The following is a 14,641-nucleotide window of genomic DNA, read 5'->3' on the forward strand; positions in this document are numbered from 1 at the left end:
TTGCTGACCTGTGCACCTAATTGTTATTTCCCTGCATTGCACTCAACGTAAAGCAGCTGCTGGTTTGGGGGATTATCCTATATATGTGTGTGCGTGTGTTTTTCCATTGCTGTTTTTCTTGTCTCTCTATGGCTGTGGTATGTCTATGTTAAATAGTGAACTAAAGTATATCTGGCTGAGGAAGCTCTTGGGCTTTGTTTGGGAGGCTGGAACACAACACATGTTGTGGAGCTGTGTTTACAGTTTAGTGTTATGTCGCTGGGGGGGAGCGGGGAGGCCCCAAGACCCCAATGCACCAGTGCTGAGTCATAGGAAATTCAGGCCTGGGCATGTCACTGGGAGCAAGCTCAGGTCTTTTTCTGTCTCTTCTAGAATGCTGCCCACATGGCTTTGAGTGTCAGGTCAAAAATAACCCTGACTTTTTTTAGCAAACACAATCAATAAAACAAGAGCCAATCTGGCCGCCACCTCCTTCCCAGCTGTGGTTGCTCCATAACTCCTGGCTCGGGGCTGTCCCATCCCTCCCTGAAGGTCATTGCTTGGATTCTGTAGCTGCAGCTTGCCCTGGTGGTAAACCAAGATCATCCCATTCCTCCTTCCCATGTCCTTTCTCTTGGAGGACCCTCACTTTGCTATGTAGGAGCTGCAGATAAGAAATGTTTTCAACCTTTGTTTCTGGCCTTGCTCACTCCTGCAATCTCATGGCCCAGGGCCTGAGCTGGCAGCCCTGCCTTGACTCCAGAGTTTCACTGAGCTCTTGGATCTCCTGGCTGACTCCTCCCAGTCTGTTTTGTTCTGGAAATGTTCACAGGGGCCATAGACAATGGCAGGGAACACAAAGTGGCTGTAATAATGTCCTGTTTCTCATTCTGTCTGGGACACAGGCGATCTGAGCTGATGAGCAGGGCATTGGGGATGAGCTGTGACTTACCCTGTCATGCAGCAGCATGTGGGAGCTTGTGCTGTGTCCTTAGCATAACCCCTCTGGGCATGCAGACAAATTGTGGAACATGTGGAAAGCAGAGGTGACTCTTGTGGGTCTCTCCTTTCTTGGATCTGCATGGTGAGAGCAGAGAAATATAAGGAGATTCGGTTCAGGCTTTGTGTTTTCCTTTTTTGGAGATGGATGTAATTTGGGGTGCAGCCCAAGTAGGTTCATGTATTTCTCTCATGTTAATTCACCTGTTTTTGTGCAAGCACAAGGTATAGCAAATGCTGGAGGAGGAATCTGTGGTCCCTGTGACTGCTCTGTAAGTGGTCTAAGATCCCTCTTCTGCTTGCTCACCATGTGGGGTTCTGCAACCTTCTTGCCTAGAATCACAGGCAGTTCTCAGTGTTTTCTCATCACTCCAACCCTTCACCACTTGGAGATGTTTCCCCACTCCAGGGTCAAGTCCAAAGCCAACTATTGCATCAAGGCAGATGTGAGCTTGGGTGCACATGTTCAGAGACTTCAAAGTTGGGCTTCTTTCACATATTGTCCAAAGGGACCTGCCAGATGTTTTCTCTCCTTCCAGTTGGCTTTTAGAGAGGACTACCTCCACCTGCTTCTCAGAAAAGACCCTCTTGAAAATGTTTGTGTTTCTGGTGGAAGGGTGTCTGTGTTTAATCTGGAAGAAAGCCAGAACTGGTCAAAAACTGCCTGGGAGATGAGGATTGAACTCCTTTACACCACACAGCATTGCAGCCTCTTAGCAGAGGCCTGTGAGCACAGCCAGGCAGCCACACTGCTGCCAGCATCACTCCTGTGCTGCTGATAACAGGGGACCCTGTTCTCTGGGGCTGCTGATCTGTCACCTTCTCCCGCCTTTAATATTTACTGAAAATGATCCTGCAGTGACAGATCTATTTCTGTTTTTGTTTCCTGTAACATACCTGCCAGACTGCCCCAGGCGACTGAGGAATTTGTAATAAAGGCAATGTTTCCAAACTAAGCTTGGTGCTCTCCTGCCAGCAGCGCTTCCAGCCAGCAAAGACTCGGACCCTGTGTATCCACCCCAGCTAGAGACTGGATAGATATATGACTTTTTTCATTTAGGCCCTCAGTTTTTGTTGAGAGGTTTTATTTGCTTTCACTCTTTTTGCATGACCCATTTCAATTGTGTTTTTGTTCACTGATGTGTGCAGTGAGGGGCAATGACTTGGGCAAGGATATTCAATGGCTTGGTTGCATGTTCCGTGCTGGAAGCTGTGGGTAAACCCATGATATTCGACTTTTCCAAAAGGCTGGGAACACAGAATGGGGCTGGGTGGTAGTGTATGACACCCTCCCTTTGTGTGCTGTCCTGGCATGGGCTCAGCATCCATCTGGTTGTGCCACAGCTGAGCCTTTCCTTCTTCTCCACAGACACATAGAGAACTGGAAGAACTTGCAGACGCTGAATGCCGTTGACATGGAGCTGTACACGGGACTCCAGAGGCTGTGAGTATGTCCTGTGCATCAGGGAGGGAATGGGCCTGGGCAGCCCCTTCCTTCCAGCAGAGCCATGGCTTCCTTCCCTCTGCAGCCTCCATGCTGCCAGTTTAAGCTGCTGGATCTACTGTGTTTTGTTATGGGAGTCCACAAAACGGAGATGAAATGCTTTTTGGTCTTGGCTGGGTCTGTGAGGAGGAGGATTGCTAGCTCCTGACAGCTCTGTCAACACACATCAGCCCTGACCTCTCCTCTCCCCTGCTGTTTTGGTTCTGGGCTTGTGTGTTGCTCTGACTCATTCCAACCCCACAATGTAAAATTCCAGCTGTCTCCACCAATCCTTCATTGCTGGGCTGTTGGTCCTCATTTAGTGCAGTTACCATTGTGGTGGTGCTGTGCAATAAGGGAATTGCATCTCCCTGCACAGCTCTCCGAGCATGGAGAGAGGTCAGTTTTGTGCGTCATGGAGGGGAAACTGAGGTCCACGGGATTGAAGGGATTTTGCATATGCTTGGGAAACCTGGCCAAGGATGCCACTCAGTCTCTTAATTCCCCCTCCTGCCTCCTCTGGGTCTGTGAGCACCCTGGATGCTGCGTGTGTGAGATGCAGAGTGCTGCTCAGGGCTAATCAGAGACTCTAATAATGTGTTTCACTGGGAGCTTTACATTAAGTACAGCTCCCATGTGGGCTGGAGGAGCTGTATGGGGCTGAGCACTCAGTGACTAAATTCCAGCAAGCTGTACTTTTAACACACAAACCCCGTGTAAACAAGCTGGCTGCTGTTTCACCTCATGTAACAAAGCAGCAGAGACAGCAGATATTTACAGAATTACAGAACATGCTGAGCTGGAAGGGATCTACAAAGATCATCAAGTTTAACTCCTGGCCCTGCACAGGGCCATCCCCAATAGTCACACCATGTGTTTGAGAGTATTGACAAATCCTGGTTATAGTACAGATAGAACTTTTCCAAAGTAAGCTGTGAAAAGGAGTTTTCTCCCTTCAAGATCCAGAATTCCCTATGGAAAATACCCTCCTTTATCAGAGCTGCAAGCAGCAGGCTTTCCTCTTGGGTATGAAAATGGGAGATGACCTTGCTGTGGTTAGGTTTGATGTGCAGTGCTGCTTGTGGGGATGGAGGGAGAGCAGAGGAGCAGGAGATGTCCTGTGCCACCCCAGCACAGGTGGGGATGGGAGCAAAGCCTCGCCCAGCAGCCACTCTGTGCTAAGCCTGTGCTGTGGTACCATGCCAGATGGAGATGAAAAGCCAGAATTCCTCTTTCCTAGTGGCTGCCCAGGGACAGATGTTCCTCCTGGGAATGGTGTGGGTGGAGTCACAGGCTCCTGGCACACTTGGTGTGCTGAGCTGGGCTTTATAGCAATTGTCTGTCTTGACTCCATTGCTGCCCTTCTGCATCTCTCCGCAGGACAATCAGGAACTCAGGACTACGAAACATCCAGCCACGAGCCTTTGCCAAGAACCCCCACCTGCACTATATGTAAGTGCCAACAGCTCCTGTCCCCTTCTGCCTCTTCTCCCTATGGAAATGTGGTTCCCAAGGTGGATCCCCACAGTCCCTGTGGGGACAGCAAGGAGAAGGAAGGGGAATGCTGATGGGGAAAGAGAGGCAGAGGTGGGAAAGGGCAGGGAAACTTCACAGGGAAGTGGAATGGGCCGCTTGCAGGATGGGGATAGCTCCTGCTGGGAAGCTGAGGGGTTTGGGTTCCTAATAGCTGCCCTGGCTTTGATGGCCACTCTGCCGAGTGCTGCATCGTTTCCAGCCTGGTGGCTGCTGCGCATTTCCCTTTCTGCAGAGTTTGGGACGGCCACCTGCTCACCCCAGCGCACAGCCAGAGCCTGCCCTGCTCATTACTTTTTAACCAAAGGCTGCTTTTCTGACACAAATCCTGCGGTATGGAGCTGGCAGCTCTGCTGCTAATTACTGACTTAAACTGGTGTCTGCAGGGGCCGTGGGGTGGGGATGTTTTGTGCTGGAGAGGCTGGAGCCCTGTTATCCTGGGACATCACACAGGTGTCCAGCTGCTGGGCATTGTTAGCTAGAGAGTGGTGAAACGGGGAATTTCCACCTCCTTGAGGCCAAGTGAACCATTTCTTTTCTAGATGTGTGTTTACTTTTCCCAAGGTGATAAAGCAAAGCCTGAATTTCAGGCCACTGTGCAAGGTGCTCTGTGGGCTTGAATTATTTTGTCCAAGTGACTGTGTCCAAGATCAAAGCCCTCTCTGCTCCACTGTAGATATGAAAGGTGAAAAGGGTTTGGTGAGAGGCCCTGGCCTTGGGCACCAGCTGATGGGTGAATGGGAGTGTTTATCCCTGATTTTTGGAAAGCAGTGCTAGTGGCTTCTTCGGTGAAAAAGTGCATTCATTTGAGTGTGTGGGTGCATTGGGGCATCGATACAGACTTGTTCCTGGGGCAAGGAGATGGAAGCGACCTGCAGAGAATTTGTCTTTTGATGTCTGCTCAGAGATGATGTGAACTGAAAAACCCCAAAAGCTTCCTTTTTGGAAAACCATTTACAGTTGCTAAGTGACAGTAAAGTACTTGCTAAATAGAAGATCTGCAGTACCAAAGGACATGAATAGTTGAGGGCATTGTGAACATGAACTGAGCCTTTTTGAGCTTAAAGAATTGCATATTTTCATAATAAACTCTCGTTAATGCTGACCACTGGGATATTCCTGATTTCTGCTCTTTGTTATTTTGATTTGTAGCATTTGTTTTGTGTTTTCTGTAGTTGTTTGTTCCTGGGAAGCAGTTCTCTCTGAACCATTCTCAATTGATTTTTTTTTTGACTGTTGTTTGTCAATTGTGCAGTTGCTGTTTATGTATCTAGCAGATAAAATGAATAACATTTGATTCCTGATGAAATTAGTTTGGATGTCGTAGGAGTTTAGAAGGCCATGTATGCTAGCTTTGAGGCTGAATGTGCCAGTAATGTGTACACAGGCAATTGTTGCTGCTTTTCCCCAAAGTGTTTGTTTTTGTCTTTTGGAATTACTTTTGTGAGTGGAAAAAACCCCACATCCATCTTCTGTCAAGAGTTAGGATTCGTACGTGGTGATGAAATATGTGTTTGTTTACTGCTTGGGCCCTGTAAGATTGATCATGTTCTTAACATCTTTCTTTCCTTGCCTTTTGGAGCTCGAGGCAAGTAAGTATATTATTTGCTTGGTGTTTGCCATTGGGTTTTGATGCTGTTCCTGGGGCTTGGCAGTGTGGATGTTCCCTGTGAGGGATGCTGGACAGTCGAGGATAGATCTCGGGGTCTGGGTGTCGAGGTGACCCCGAGAGTGTAAGAGTCCTTGTTCCCAGCCTGCAGCCAAAGAAGTCAGAATGTGTAGGGTTGGCTTCTCAAGGTGGTTTATTTTTTCTTTTCTATAACATTCTCTCTCTGACCTGCTGAGCTCTGTCCATGGCATTCTGTCTGCCCTCAGGGCACTGTTTACATATTATACCAAAAACTACCTGTACTATGTTTACAATAACGTGCCAATATCTATCATTTATGTTGGACAGTGTGTCTCTACCTTAAACCAATAGAAAAGTGTCACTGTCACACCAAGACATGGAGGGCAAGAAGGAGAAGGAGGTCAGGACATGCCCAAATCTCTCCATCTTGTCCCCTTGAACCCCATTCTAAAAAGCCCTAAAATTCTACTTTTTCACCCTGTGTTAATTCAACTACCACACTACTCAAACCCTTGTGGCCTGTAATTCCTCATACAACATTGGCAGCTTTTTCCATGGGCTGAAATTGAAGCCACAGGTGTTTTTGACTTCATGCCAGAGTCTCCAGACAGCCAGGGCAGCCAGAGGGATGCCCTGGACTCCCACAGATAGAGACCTGGCTCGCAGGGCTGGTGGCTCCCTGCTGCTTCCCAAAGGCTCTCAGACCACGATGCCTTCGATGCTTCCTTGCAGCCAGGGTGGCTGGTGAGGCTCTGCACAGCCTGGCAGGAGCCTGGTGCCACCTGGGATCCCCTCCATGGCCTCAGCACTCTGCCAGCACATCAAGGTGCCTCCTTGGCTGCTCTGCCTCCTTGGGAGCTCAGCTCAAAGGCCTGACATTTTCTGCAACCTCTGCACGTAGGAGCCAGGGATAAAAGGATTAATGGAAATGTCACTCTGCTGTAAGTCTTGGGCTGCTGTAACCAGGTACAGCAGTGCATGGGAGTGAAGGATATTGTCCCAGTCCTCTTGTGGTGGGGATGAGTGCAGGGCTAGCACCATGGGATGGTTCTTAGGGCTTGCTGAGGTACTGCTACACATTTTTGCTGCCACTCTGGTTTTCTTTCTCCTTTGGTGGCTGTTTGGATGGCTGCTGGTGGATTTGAGTCAATAAGATGACAAATGTGTCTAATAAATGACAAGGTGGCTTCACTGCCAGGGAGGGTTGGCACAGGCTGGTGGGGGCCCTAGGCTGGACCTTTGCAGGGTGTTATAACCTGGATCTCAGCAGTTTTTTCACTTGAAACTCACATACAAATTCTGAGGTCTCATAAGCTTATTTCCACCCCACACACGCCTGTCTTCCCATCCTGGGTTAAATCAAAACTTCCTGCTGAACTGAGTTTTTTCCCAGTGCCTTTCATCAAGGTTTCCTCCTCTCAGATGGGCCAGATAGCTCTGCCTTCTCTCAGTAACATCTATTTCTGGCCCTTCCTCTGTGCACGCGCTTGTCTTCAGACCCCAGCTGTGCAATCACAAACAGATCACTTATCCCAGCTCTAATTGCAGGAGCTCAGGTTTGCGAGGGTTTGGGTGAAGCTTGGCTTGGTTTTTTTCCCCCTTCCCCATCACAGAATTAGGGAGGAAAGGTGGGAAACCCATGAAGGGGATTTTCAGCACTCAGCTGCTCAAGTGGTGGACCTCAGGGTACTCCAAAGTGCAGGCTGGCAGGGTCATGCCTGTCCTTTTAAGGTTTGAAATTAGCTGTATTAAGTGCAAGGAGCTTGAGGCCGGTGTAATCAGTGGAGGAGCAGTGGGTGACTGTGAGCCAGAGATGTGAATCTAGAAATAGCTTTGGTTTCCTCTTCCCTCTTCTTGAATGAGGACAATTAGGGCTCCATGGCTTGTCTGGTCATTGGTGATGTGAAACCTATCACTGCTATGGAGACAATCCAAAATATAACAGTGGGTTTTGCAGCATGGATCTACCTCTTCTTCTGGTGGTTGGGCTGAGACAGTTTATTCCTTCCAAAAGAAATGCTGGCTGGGTGCTAAATAGGTGCTAAATAGGGGTGGATGTGTGTCTGATGTAAGCTGGATATCTCCCAGTGAAGATGATCTCACTGGGAGAAGTTGCATTGGTAGGTTCCTGGTCCAATTTCTGTGCATGTTTGACAGCCTTTGGCTATTACAGGGATGGTCCTGGGCAATCTCATGCGCTGGATGTGAGGTCTAGGCTGTGGGAGACTGAGCCTTTGTAGCCAGTGTTTCTGGGTGTTCGTGTTAGCAGGTTATGCAGCTGAGCAGAGGAAATGTTTGTGTTGACAGGAAACCTCAGTCTTTGGCTTGAGGCTGTACAAGAAAACTCTAGGATGGTATGGTTTCTAAATTTGAGAAAGAGAAACCATCTGAATACATATTTGCTGTGTTGCTGTGTTTAGCACAGCTTAGTGAGGGAAGAGCCTTGCATGCTCTCACTCTCTCTGTCCTCCTAATGACACTGGAACCTTTGGCCAATTTATTTGAACTTGATAGAAGGTTACAAGTCAGGAGGTGTTCAACTTCCTACACATATCATGAAACCAGGCAGAAGCAGAATAAAGAGAAATTGTTGCAGTGCCTTGTGGGGAAGAATTCAGCATTAACATGTTCCTCATTAGGCACTGGGAAGTCCACAGCAGAACTGAGCTTCACAGAGCACCAGGAACTGGTGCCCAGGGGAGGACAGGACTTGCACTGGCTGTGGGACAGTAGAGCTGTGCATACAGCAGAGCAGGGTCCCAGCAGGCTGTGCCTACAGCCAGACAAGTTGATATTTGCAGTGCCTGAGCCACCCTTTCCTGGGAGCAGGTACTTAAGGGGCTGTGATTCCCTCTGAATGTTTTCCTGAGCGGCTGTGTACTCAACCAGCCAGCCAGGAGGCACTGCCTTGTATTTGCAGAGGTAATTGTGCACACCTTATTTATTGTGTAGTAAAGAAAACAAATTAAGGCTCTGTAATTACAGAGACAGGCATGCTTTTAAATAAGGCTTAAGTAGTCAGATTTCTATTTAGAAAATTAATAATTACCATTTCTGTCTGCATCAGAGGCTCTTCTTAAACTGTCTTCCAGAGGTTTATACATGCTCGAAATTAGTTTGTGGGCCAGCCCAGACACAGCTTCTATCAAAGAGCACTCCCTCAGTGCTGCCTGCCAGGGTTGAAGATCAAGCTTTCCCTTCCAGTCTTCACCCAAAGGTCTTAAAGATTGATACCCTGGGCTGGTTCATGCTGTGTGTAATTATTTTTTTGAGTATGGTGTGGTCAGATGACCAGCTTCCCAGGTGTTTTTATCTGTGTGATCATAGTGGTCTCTTTCTCCCCAGAATGAGGACTGGGGAATAACTGGAAGGTGCTGGCAGGGACATGCTTTGCCTGTTGAAAGACTGAGCTGGCTGGATGATCCATGGGCTTCTTTTCATCAGCAAATTTGAGCTATAATTAATCTGGAGCTTCCCAGAATGTCCTTTGTAGGTTGTGGTGTTTTCTGAGGATGGAGTTGGCTTCAGTGCTCTGGTTTGGTTCAAGGCAGTTGTGTAGTGTCAGATGAACTGGTACCTTGGTATTGAATGTAGTTTGTAGCTCTGGCATGGGGATTCCCAGAGTTATGTCACAGGAAAAACACACAGCTGCATCCCCTGAAAATTCAGGGGGCTGAAGTAGTATGAAGTTGGTGAGTTACCCTCTTCAGTGCTGTGTCAGGACAGGACTCATAGCACTCAAAAAACTGAGAAGCTTTACTTTCTTTGCTCTGTGTGTCTGGGAGCTTGACTGAGATCTTACACTAAATAAAGAGATAAACAAATAATCAGATGCTGAATTATTCCAAGTGGAACACTGTTTCCTCTCGGTCATGCCTTGAGGGTCACTTTCCCCTGCTCAGTGTTAATAATCTGTTGTCTTGCTCTGAAAGAGCCATTCTTAGATATGAATCAGGGTCAAACTCTCTCTGTCTTGCTCCATTCCATAACCAGCTTCAGGCCCTGTGCCTGCCTGCAACCCTCCACTTGATTGTGGATGTACTATGAGCCTTCCTCCTTGCTTATGGCTTCTTCCTGCTTTGTCCTTCCAGCACTGCACTGCTGTCATACCCATGCTGGCAGTCTGCTCCTAACCCAAAGTGTTGTATTTTAATTGGCCTTGATTTCCCATCCCTGCACCTGAATCAATGCAGCCTCATGAGGCCGTGTGTACCAGCTGGGCACAGTGTATGACAGGGGGTGAGCTTTTAGTTCACTGGGAAGGTGGAGCAAAATGCACTCACCTAAACCACCTTCTTGATAGTTTAATGTGTTTTGTTTTGCATTTCCTAAATAGGAGTTAAATTTTTCCATGAATATAGCCAAAATAAAAAGTAAGAGAAAGATTTAAACAGCCTTTAAGTTCTATTAGGTAAATATTCCTTTACTATCCCTAAGCAGGCAGCAGCTTGGCTATCTTTTGATTCCCATTTGTGCTCTAAGGATGTTCCTGCTCCAGCCCCTTCCAAGATCAAATCACTGTGCTGCAATTAACTTAGGGAGGCATTTTCCCCCATATGTCTCCAGCCCTGTAAAATTCTGGGCATGCCTACAGCACAGCCACTAAAATAAACAGCTGTAACATCTCCTCTGCTTCCATAAACTTTCCTGCTTTGCTCCCCATCTGCTCTGTCCCCTGGAAGCCAGTGTAGAGCAGGTCCTTGCTGATATGCTAATCGGCAGCAGGGGTTTGATGGCATGTTTATTCCCCGTTTCCTGCCGCAGGTGACTGATAAGCAGCTAACTGCAGCTTCTCCTTTTGCTGCAGTGGCAGAGGTAGGTCCTGCATTTTACCAGCCATTGTGCACAAGGCCAGAGGAGAGACCAGTTCCCTGCAGGACTGTGGCTTCCTTCAGGCTGGGTTGAAATCATTTGACCTGCATTCAGAGGGCTGGGGAACTAATGCCTGGCTGCAGGCTGCCTTGCTTGGCTGTGGAGAGGGTTTATTGTACTGTGACAGAAGGGAGAGCAGTGAGTTTGTGACTGATGTACTCTAGTGGGACCTGAGAGAGTTTCCAACTCAAGCACTTCATGCTTTGTGCCAAGATCTGTCCTGCTTCAGTTCCCCACCTTAAAACCTGGAATAACATTTATTTTCTCTGCTTTTATTTGATTTATTTGAGGCATAACACTTTGTATTATTTTTAATGAAACCTGGCCTTGAGTTGTGGGGTGCTGTTGCAATGTAAGATCAGTTACAATAACTGTCACAAGTTTTGCATACTTAGATTCTTATGTAATGTCTGCCACTCTGGAACCTGGGCTCCCAGGATTTTACTGTGAGTTTGTCTCTCCTTCCTTCCTTTGCAATTTTGAGATGATCTTTCCAATTACATTGTGAGAGTTATTTCCCTTTCTGAAATTTGATCAATTGTCTTTTGACTGACATGTGAAATGGGCAGCTGTGGTTTTTGAAAAAGTCCTGTTTTTTCACATCTAATCTTTAAAAAAGCCTGCAGACAATGCTGGAAATGTTTAAAATGGAGCTGTTCTTACAATGATGTGAGGTTTGTTGTATGTTGGTTTTTTGTATATTTTTTGTTTGGTTGAGACTTTTTTGTTTGTTTGCTTTGTTTTCATTTTGAGTGTTGTGTTTATTTTTCTTTTCTTTTTCTTTTTTTTTTTTTTTTTTTTTGTCCCTACGAGATTGGAGTAAAATATGAACTTCAGACAAGTCTGGGGGAGTCAGACTCTGACCAAGTCTTTACTGTGCAACAATGGCCTGATGGGTATCTTTTGGTGAGCTTCCCCTCAAAGAGAGGTGCAACATTTCTCTTGGATGTGACCCTGAAAATGAGATGTAGTTGTACCTTGGTTAAACCTCACCACAAATCTGAGACCACCAGTAGCACAAATTGAGCTGGTTTCTGGAGATTTGGGCATGACAAGGAATGGATCTTGTTTCTAGGCTTCTGAGATCACTGCAGCATGGAGGGGCTCCAGAAAGAGCCTCTTACTGTTCCTTTGCTTCCTCCCCAAACCCGGTGCTGCAAAGCATTTCTTACCTGCCCATGCCAGTGTGAGAGGGGCTGCAGAAGGAAGAGGAACCCTCCCTGGGAGGGGGTACCTGGGGACACGGGAACCTCCTTGAAAGCAGCAGGGGAATGAACAGCCATGGCAGGATGAGTGGAAGTTGAGTGACCACAGAAGTTATCTGTCCTGGGATTTTTATTTCCATGATCCTGGTTTACTACCAGTATGATTACAGGGATGGTTTTCCCTTTTTGATATACTAGCAATAAGCACCAGGGCAGAAAAATAGAAACATTAAAATCATATGGTATTTGAGCAATAAGATACGACAGGGCATGAATGATGGGACATTAATTCATGATGGAGTGTGACAAGGCAGGAATTTAAATGTCATAAGTTAGGCAGTCGTGAGTTTTATTGGAATGATAAAATTTTATTGGAATACTGGTCAAAGGGTGGAGTTTCCCACCAACCCCTCCCCTTATTTGTATTTGGGAAGGGATGAGATGTGAATTACATCGGATGCAAGAGACTGTGGGGTGTTTAGAGGGCTGCAGTGAGAGCCAGAGGTGTGTCTCCCCGGGGAGCTGTGGGTGACCGTGTCTTTAGCCGTGCTGCTGCCTGAGGATGACCGTGTTTCATGCCTGCTGTCCTCCGGCATGCCTGAAGCCATGCTTGGGCATTCCCGGGTGGGGCCGCGCTTCAGCACCACGGACAGGGCCGGCGGCTCCTCGGGTCCCTCCTGCCTCCTCCGCTCCCTGCAGCCCCCCGGCCTCTGACCCAGCTCCCTCCTTCCTGAACCCTTCCTTGCCGCCTGCCTCTTCTGCCCTTCTCTTGGAACAAACTCCTCCACCTTCCAGCCCCAGCCTGTGCTCTCTGCAAGCCGGCTCAAGGCATGGGGTGGGAGCTTGCCCGTGGGGTGCCCAGGCTGGTTTCACTGCCAGCAGTGTCTTTTTCCTTCCATCTCTCCTGCTGTGCAGCCAGCCTGCCCAGCTGCCTCTTTGACAGCTGCAATACCTGCAATATCCCTGGAAGTGTTCAAGGCCAGGCTGGATGGGTCTCTGAGCAGCCTGACCTGGTGAAAGGTGTCCTGCCCATGGCAGGGGGTTTGGAACGATGTGATCTCCAAAGTCTCTTCCAACCCAACCCTCTCTAAGATTCTGTGGATGCTAACTTTCTGAGCTGCAGTGATTCCTGGCACTGACTGTGCTCTGCAGTGTTAATGGATTTGTTTTGCAGCACCACTACCCAGCTGCTGTCTGGGGGTTACTCACATGAGTAGTTCTCTAGGACATCTGCCATCCAACCTCGCTGCAACCGCAATCCGTGGGCTCTGGCTAAATGTTTGCTGTATCCAGTTGTGCGTGTTGATAATTGTGGGTAATTTGCTGTCTCAGAATAATGAAGGAATGCCTGCTGCACTCTGAAGCACTCAGTGCTTTGTGGTGATTAGTCTTTTCATTTGAAAACATTCCTCACAGTGACCAGCAAAAGATAATTCTTTTTAAGTACATACTGTATTGAGAAGAATGGGTAAAATGTAACTTCTGTGTGCAGACATTCCTGTTTATTTTGACAGAGTTAACTGTCAAAGGCAAAGTGTGTTTCTGCTTTTGGAGTGGTTATAAGCATGGAGTGCAGCAAGAAGGCTTCACTGGCTGGATTAAGTCACCACCAGTTCCCTGCTGCCCTCAGCCAAGCATTCCTTGGGCTGTCAGGAGGCACATCATGCCACGACTCAGGTGTGGCTGCAGGCAGGTCTCTTCTCAGAGCATGATTCCTCCCTGTGTGCTCAGGTGCTGCAAACATGTTTTTGGGCAGAGGTGCTCCTGTGCCCATGCTCAGGTGTGTCCCAGGCACCTGCTGTCTCCCTGCTCCCCATGCCCACCCCACGGACACTGTGGGGAGGCAGCAGCCTGGTGTGAGGCAGGTCCTGCTCAGTGCTGTCTGTCTCCCAAGCTGAGTGCTTTTCTTGTCATCTGATGAGGCGTAGCTGGAGCATGTCAGCCTCGCCTCCTGCTGGGCCAGGAGGCTCTGCACAGCATGGGAGGTGGCAGCTGCCATCTCTGCTGGCTGATGGCATGGGCCCTTCAGTTCCCCCATGTGCAGCCTGTCCACAGCTCTGGTCCCTCGTGGTGCCCAGCTGCTGCTCCCAGTGCTCTGTTCCCTGCTGAGGTGGGGCGAGTGCTGCAGCCTAATGGCAGGCTTTCTGTTCATTAGCTGCTGTAAACACGGGGCTCTGGCAGCAGCCTGCTTTTCTGAGCCCAGGAAGACCATTTTTCCTTTTATCTATAATTTAGTGAAGTGTCAAGCCACAGAAGTTTTAATGATAGTAAGCAGCAGAGGAAATTTATTTATTCGCAGCAAAGGTGGGTTTCATTCCAGGGTTGGCTTTTTTGCATTTCCCTCACAAGAAATGTTGGCTGCTGATGTAACCTCGCTCCCAGTGTGTTCAGGCTACCTTCCCTGAGAAGCTCAGCACTACAGTTCCTGCTTGGCTCAATGGCTTTCCAACCCCTCTCCCACGCATGACACTGGGGCCAAGCAAACTGGGAAAGGAGAAGCAAGGAAAATACAGTGAGGTGGGAGCATTTATGTGCTTGCTGAGGTGTAATGGGATTCACAAGTTTCCCATCTTCCTCCTGTTGCTGTTCATCTCTTACATCTGCTTCCCAGACCAGCCTCTGTGATGGATTTGACTGCTGAGGAAAAGCAGGGAAGGGCTTTTTTTGGGATGACATGTAGTGCTTGCCTTCTGTCAGCCTCTGAAGGTGCCAGTGCTGACTGGAGATAAAAAGTGGATTGATGTCATGGGGAGGGACCAGGGCTTCTTTCTGAGGTTCAGGAAGGCAGAGGGTGGAACTCTGAGCTGGCCAAAGAGGAGCCGGGGATGGGATGAGTCTGTGGCAGGGACAGGGGCCAGGCTGGAGAGAGAAGGTTACAACAAGGGATTGGAGCAAAGAGTGTTTAGGGAAGAAATGGAGAGCAGAAGGGGGATGGGGTGT

The 14,641-nt window shown here is 48.3% G+C and overlaps 1 protein-coding gene across 2 annotated transcripts in view; it reads left to right on the plus strand.

Moving 5' to 3' along the window:
- NTRK3 (neurotrophic receptor tyrosine kinase 3) overlaps positions 1-14,641 on the plus strand; it is a 202,119-nt gene that overhangs the window by 30,458 nt on the left and 157,020 nt on the right. For both annotated transcript variants that reach the window (XM_021530339.4, XM_021530338.4), the window contains exons 2-3: positions 2,348-2,422; positions 3,842-3,913. In XM_021530339.4, coding sequence (XP_021386014.1) covers positions 2,348-2,422; positions 3,842-3,913 — 147 coding nt within the window. The remainder of the gene's footprint in view (positions 1-2,347; positions 2,423-3,841; positions 3,914-14,641) is intronic.

Source organism: Lonchura striata, chromosome 10 (genome assembly GCF_050655825.1).
Source record: "Lonchura striata isolate lonStrDom1 chromosome 10, ASM5065582v1, whole genome shotgun sequence".
NCBI lineage: Eukaryota > Metazoa > Chordata > Aves > Passeriformes > Estrildidae > Lonchura > Lonchura striata.